At 45.3% G+C, this 6,947-nt stretch overlaps 1 protein-coding gene across 1 annotated transcript; it reads left to right on the top strand.

The window, feature by feature from the left end:
- The first annotated feature begins 223 nt into the window (after positions 1 to 223).
- Positions 224 to 2,229, top strand: LOC103705449 (lysM domain receptor-like kinase 3). The gene has a single exon (XM_008789156.6). The coding sequence runs from the start codon at positions 558 to 560 to the stop codon at positions 1,785 to 1,787; it is 1,230 nt and encodes a 409-aa protein (XP_008787378.2). The 5' UTR covers positions 224 to 557; the 3' UTR covers positions 1,788 to 2,229.
- Positions 2,230 to 6,947: the final 4,718 nt, after the last annotated feature.

The following is a 6,947-nucleotide window of genomic DNA, read 5'->3' as shown; positions in this document are numbered from 1 at the left end:
TCACTCTTTTTTCTTTTTTTTTTTCTTCTCTATTCCACTGCTCTTGGTAGAGCCTTTCATATTCTTTTTTTACCGTACATGACTATAATCTTTCAATTGATTTTTCATCATTATACAGTCACTTTGCACAACATTTTCACTTTTAACAGTCCAATCCACCAATTGTTAACGAAGGATCTTCCAGATATATGCAAGGCTAGAGTTGCCTTCAAGATCCATTCACATTAGGTAAGACTTCTACTTTTTTTTTACTCGGATCCACCGGCTATCTTTTTATCTTCTCATCACAATCTTGAAATCCTCTATGAACACAGAAAGTGTGCGTCCGTTGCAGAAGATTCCTCCGGGGAGTGCACTTGGCTTCTGTCGTGTCAGCATCGTCAGAGGTCCACGTCAGCAAGAGCCTCGGACTTCCTTTCACACTTAAAACAACCCAAGCCGGTCGCCCGGCGCGACCTCTCGCGCGCGCGGTCTCCTTCTTTCCCATTCCCCAAAACTTTACTCCTCTATAATGCCTGCGTGGCCTCTTCCCCTTCTCTTCCTCTTCTCGTCCTCCCATGTGCAAGTCTCGACGCGCCGTCATGGCATCCCGCCCCACCTCCCGTTCCTGCTCCGGCAACACCGCCTCCAACTCCTCCTCCTCCTCCTCCTCCGTCGCCTCTAACGCCTCCTCCTCCGCCTCCCTCGTCGCCCTCCGCAACTCCCTCCTCGCCCTCCGCAACTCCCGCCAGGAGACCCCCACCCTCTACCCCTTCTCCGAGATTTCCGCCGTCACCAACAAGTTCGTCGCCTCCTCCTCCCGGCGCTGCTCCCTCCGTGGCAAGGACGTCGTCGTCTTCCGGCGCCCCTTCCGTGGCGACCCCGCCGCCCTCCCTGCCCGCCTCGTTGCCGTCTGCAGGAGCCACCACAGCAGCCTCGTCCGCCTCCTCGGTGCCTCCCTCGCCGGCGGCACCATCTACCTCGTCTACGAGCACTCCCCCGGCGCGCCCCTCGCCAACTGCCTCCGCAACCCCCGAAACCCCAACTTCACCCCGCTCTCTTCCTGGACGTCCCGCATCCAAGTCGCCGCCGACCTCGCCCAGGGCCTCGACTACATCCACCACCACTCCGCTACCATCCACAACTGCATCAAGGCCTCCAACATCCTCGTCATCGAGCCCCACTTCCGCGCCAAGATCTGCCACTTCGGCGCCGCCGATCTCGCCGGCGATATCCTCGCCAAGACCAACGCCGACGCCGACAAGGAGGCGGCGGCGGCGGACGCGGAGATCTCTCCCTTGTCCTCTCCATCCCGCAAGCTAAAAAGATCGGACAGCCGCCGGATGAAGATCGAGGGGACGAGGGGGTACATGGCGCCGGAGCTGCTCGCCGGCGGCAACATCTCTTGGCGGTCGGACGTGTACGCCCTCGGCGTGGTGCTCCTGGAGCTCCTATCCGGCGAGGAGCCGATCAAGCACCGGTTCGACGAGAGGCACAATAACTTCCACAGGGTCTCCCTCATCGAGACGGCGAGGGAGGCGATCGGGCCGGCAGAGTACTCCGCCGAGAAGGAGCGCCGGGGGCGGGTGCGGCATTGGGTGGACCGGAGGCTGCGGGACTCCTACCCGGTGGAGGCAGCGGAGCATCTGATCCGGGTAGCTCTCCGGTGCGTGGAGGCGGAGGCGGCGGCGCGCCCGGACATGACGTGGGTCGCCGGTAAAATATCTAAAATTTTCTTGGACTCCAAGTCGTGGGAGGAGAAGCTTAGCGTTCCGACGGAGTTCTCGGTGTCCTTTGCTCCGCGGTGAGAATAAGTGGCCGGTGACCGTGGAGGCGGGGATGTTGACGGGAGTCACTGTACTGGATGAGTTCCCCCGGTTTCTTTTTTCTTGTTTATTTTTTCTGTTGGCGTTTCCGTAACCGTATTCAAAGGAGTTGATTATACCCTGGAAGACAGAATGGAGACTGAGATCGCGTGTTCAGGTGAAATATCACACTGATAAAAGAATTAGGTTATACTCGAGCAGGGCGTGGTTGTGGATCTTTGGGGCCACTGCGTCAAATTTTTTTTTTGATGTATCCAAAAAAAAAAAAAAGGAGAACGGGGTATTGACTGAGTGGAGCTTCTATCAGGCTTCGTAGTTGGTCATGTTCATGTTTCAGGTGCTCTGAAACGGAATTTCCTTTGATCATCATTCTGTACCTTATTTTATGTGTCTAAGAGCCGTTGGTGGTAGCGTCGATGCAAAATTTTGCTGGGCCATATTTTGATGATCTGAAGGCATGAAGAATGGTGATGTATCAGACTCTGAATTTAGAGTATAACAGATGCTGTATATCTGCAAAGCGGACTATGTAAGCATGCAAGTCCACAAAATATATCATAATCTTAAAATAATAATAATTTTTCGATTCTTTGTAAATTAATTTAATCGTGATCTAAAATAAATCATCATAGTTACTCCAAAGTGACATAAGTCGAAATATTCAAATCAAATAACATGTTCTAACTAAATTAGTCTAAAATAGTCTAGACTAGAACTCCAATAATTGAGAATATCTTCATAAGATCTAGCGCACTTCTCCAAGTCCCGAACAATTATGATTCAAAATTTAAAAAATAGAAAAAGAAGAAATAATGAGCTATACTAGCCCAGTAAGCAACATAATATCCCAAAGTAGGGTCTAAGCATGCCAAAAAAATAATTAGTTAAAGAGCATCATACTAATTGAGAATAGATCAATTTTCGAATAATATATATATCTCTTTTGAAATCTATTATTATTTTCATAAACTGATATTAGAAACCTAACATCAAGCTATGGCCATGTAACTTGTGACATGGGTCAGATATAACATGCACAAAGTGCCAAGTACCACTATTCTAATCACCGATGGTTCGGCGTCAAAACCAGTTTCTCATATTATAAGTCGACAAGACCAATGAATAATTTCTATTGACAGGGCCAAATCACAGCCATGCTGAGAATTCATACATATAAAATAAATTTCATAATTTTTTCAATTATATTTTTTAAATTTTATAACATAATTTAAAATAATTACTATTATAACAATTACGTATATGACCCGTTTAATCAAGTATAAAACAGTTATCATAATCAAATTTAATAAACTAAAATGAAGTAAGCTAGCCAACTATAGGTAGGTTTCGGCTCATTTTATTTCACTCATCATTTAAAGTCATGGGTCAAGAGTACTATCAAATGCCCAAACCTCAGCTATTGCATCCTTCTTTGTTTTAAAAGCCGCTGAGGTCGGCCTTTTGTGCTAAGAATTGGGAAGGTCGGCTCTTTGGCCTACTGTAAATCAGCACTAGATAGATCAGCCAGCTAGATGCTCCACCCCCCCCCCCCCCCCTCTTTGGCCTACTGTAAATCAGCACTAGATAGATCAGCCAGCTAGATGCTCCACCCCCCCCCCCCCCCCCCCCCCCCTGATCATTGCCTCTCTCTCTCTCTCTCTAAGCTCTAGAGCATAGGAGATCAAAATCAGGGAGATGCACCAATCTCCTGCCTTATATAGAGCCTCAAATAGCTCGAATTAGCATATTGATTCACCTACTCTAGCCAATCTTCGCCATGTATCACTCGAACATTCGCCTCCTAACGATCACTCAAATCGCCATCAGCCTAAACATCTAACTATTATGCTGATATTTTTGCCATGAATGATACTGCTTGGAAAAGCGTGGATGCTGGCACGTCCTTCATAATTGCAGTATTCAAAAGATTTCTGCAGCAAAATTGAAGGGATGGTTGCAGCGGCTCAGCTTTGTGGCTTGATTTCATGGCTCAGCTTCATGGCCTACCTTGGCTAGTTGGCCTTATCAACAAGTTTACTTCCATCACTTGAGCCGACAAGTTAGCTAGACATTGAAAATGAGGGCAAGTGATACGCCTCTGAACTAACCGTAACCAACCAATCAAAGCTCACCACGAAACCTTCGATAATCAATCAAAACCTACCACGTGGCCGACCTAGAGGCGCATAGAGAGTTCGAATTTCAAATTCTCTCCCTAGTTGGCGGCATCTCATCCACGGTCGTGAAGAATTTTCATAACTACATGAGCAAGATGCGCTGTCATTTTGCCTGTGCGTGACTTTTGGGACATGCAATGGGCTACTAAAAATGGCTGATCCACACGTCCGAATTTTTTGGCAATAGGTACCGACCCTCGCCTATAGAAACCATTCTTAGAGACTCTCCAAGTAAGTGCTCTTGAGCATTCTTACGTACTTTTATCATCGCTCTGCCACTCTCACAACACCTCTGCTGCTCTCTGAGAGTTCGTTTGACTTAGGCATCAGACCCTTTTCAGCGAGAGGACTTCTTCGTCTTTACTATTTCAGGTCGGATCTGACATCAGAGCGAAGGTCCAAATATGGTCTCCTCTTTCTAGCACCATCTCAGAGGCGACTAGTATTGGAGCCATCGCCCATAGCGACCACCACCTCGCCACCTTAGAAGCATATTGCGACCTTCAACCTATATTTACGGTTTGAACCCCACCATCCGAGCACTCCAACTGCTCAACCAACTTGACATCTTGGTCAGACCGATTCCCAGCCGCAATAGGTAGCATTTAGAGACTTTTTTTTTTATTTACTTGATAGAGGTCATAATACAGCATGTACGGGTTAGGTAGACTATTATCCATGCTCGTCTCACAATTAAGAACCACATGACTATTATTCGTCTTATACTTGCTCAAGGTAGGTTCAGATGAATCGGTGCAGGTTGGAATGGATTGGGGTGGGTAAAATTATAAAAAAATATTTTTTCATTCAAATCAAATAAAAAATATAAAAATAATCTTAGTGCTTCATATAACATTAGACAAAATAAGAGAAAAAATATATAATATAATAAATAATTTTCAGCAATAATAAGAATAATAAAAAAAATATTGTTCTCTAATAAAGGATGGTAGAAAAGAGAAATAGGAGGGATTTGCGAGGAATTTGGGATGAATGTGAAACAAATCTCCTTCATTCGGGATTTATTTTGATTTTGATTTTGATTAAAAAGAGGGAGGGCTGGGACGTGGAGTTTTGGTTTATTGCCTTTCCTAGTTTTCTCTTCCCCTTCTCTCCATTATTTTTTATGACTTTATTCTACCTTCGAATTGGAGAAGGGCATATCAAAACTTCGCCATTGGAGCTCTGGGGTATGGCTTCCAAAAACGAAACATAAATCAGTATAAGGAAAAAGACATATTTCATAAGCCGCCAAGGACAAAGAAGGAGCAAATACTGGGAAATAGCCAGAGTCATCTAGCTGCGTGGAATCCACTGAAAAGTTGGTCGTTTATGGAAGTTTGCCTCCTGTCCGCGTACTCCTGTGGGCCAAGATGCCTTCCATAGCTTGACTTCTCCCACAGCACTTGTCCCCAGAGAATTTTGAACAGCATGACGAGACATATGGCACATCAACTAAAATATTGTGAAGACCGATGCTTTCCTTCTTGCAAGGAATTCAGGAACAAGCATTTTGTTTGTTCTGACTATTTTAGACTCGAGCGCTGCACATTCTCCCAGCTATGCTGAAAAAATAAGTTTTGCAACTACAACAGCAATTCAGAAAGCCTCATAAAGCTGAACCTGTTATGGGGCTCCCCATTAAGTAACCTTATCCTTTGACACCAACTTAGTTGAAGCCCATAGAATGATATGGTGAAACTAGGGAGCCATTTTATTTGTTCACAATAGCTGCTTGTATAACATAAATATGGTAGCCAAATAATCATCCTCCAACTTTATGATGATGATGATTGATGCGTTCCGATCGAAGTCTTACCATCGAAAATAACAGTGAAGCAAGTTCTATAAGATTTACTAAGTCCTCATGTAATAAGTGAAGGATTCCTCTCCTTCCTCTCCTATTAATTGATGAGTTACGTGTGATCAGCCATCAATCATTAGCATCCCATAAAATTTTCCCTCAACAACACCTAATCGTTAGCATGCTATAAATTTTCCCCCACAAACCCCAGCCTGGCAGGCCGCAGGGTGAGGCCCGCCGCAATCGGACCCAGCCCAGAACCAAGACGCGGCCCGAATCCGGATTGGAACCACTCGAGTCCTGACCTGAGCCAGGATATCAATACTTGGCCTGAGTTGCACTAGACTACACTGGAAAGACCAGGCTCCATTTGGGGTTTCCATTGGGATGGTTTACATGCATCTTTTTCTTAATTAAATCTTTCTATCCATATACACACATGTAGACAAATGTGCATGCATCGATAGACGTATACACAGCGGACAGCTTCTTTCTCCACTATTTGGTCGAGATGGCATCAATTTCCTTTGCCTGTCATTTAAATTTGAGTAATAGAATTATGAAGTCACAGGTCTCTGATAAATCCATGAACATAATAAAGGTTAAGTTGTGTTTATAGGAGAAATCATTAGAAGAGCTTGGAATTTTAGTCGAGCTTGTCCAATCTAGAGTAAGGTCGAATTGGCCTGTACACGCTATCGCACGAGGCCGATCCATCAGCACCCACCAAGGTTGCCCAATTGGTTTCCACCCTCATGACTGATAAGTCCAATATATGATTAATAAGTGGTGCAAGGCTCAAGCTGAACTTTTCTTTTCCCCTCTTTTTGTCTGTTTTAAGGCCAAGGCTTTCCGAGGCCAGCTAAAACTTCAAGATACTCTAGCTGGAGGCCTGGAGCTGGGGTTGGACATTCCGTCATGAGACATGACTGTGTTAGATTAGGCTCAAGCTAGCTTAAGTCTGCTTACTTGGCTTGAACAAAGAGTGCTTGCAAGTTTAAGCTCGGTACCACCTCTTCTCTTCCTGAAAAAACTATGTATGTGTGCACATGTGCAATTGTGGAAATAACCTTTATGATAAAAGGCATGCATAGCCATGTTTGTAGAACGGCATGTTATGTAGAGTAGATCGATCGTACCGGCCCAAGATTTAGAACAAAC

The sequence above is a fragment of the Phoenix dactylifera genome, chromosome 16 (assembly GCF_051530095.1).
Source record: "Phoenix dactylifera cultivar Ajwa chromosome 16, Ajwa_hap1_PhDact_Kaust_v1.1, whole genome shotgun sequence".
Lineage (NCBI taxonomy): Eukaryota > Viridiplantae > Streptophyta > Magnoliopsida > Arecales > Arecaceae > Phoenix > Phoenix dactylifera.
The sequence above is the reverse complement of the archived record's forward strand: the minus strand, read 5'-3'. Positions and strand labels throughout refer to the sequence as shown.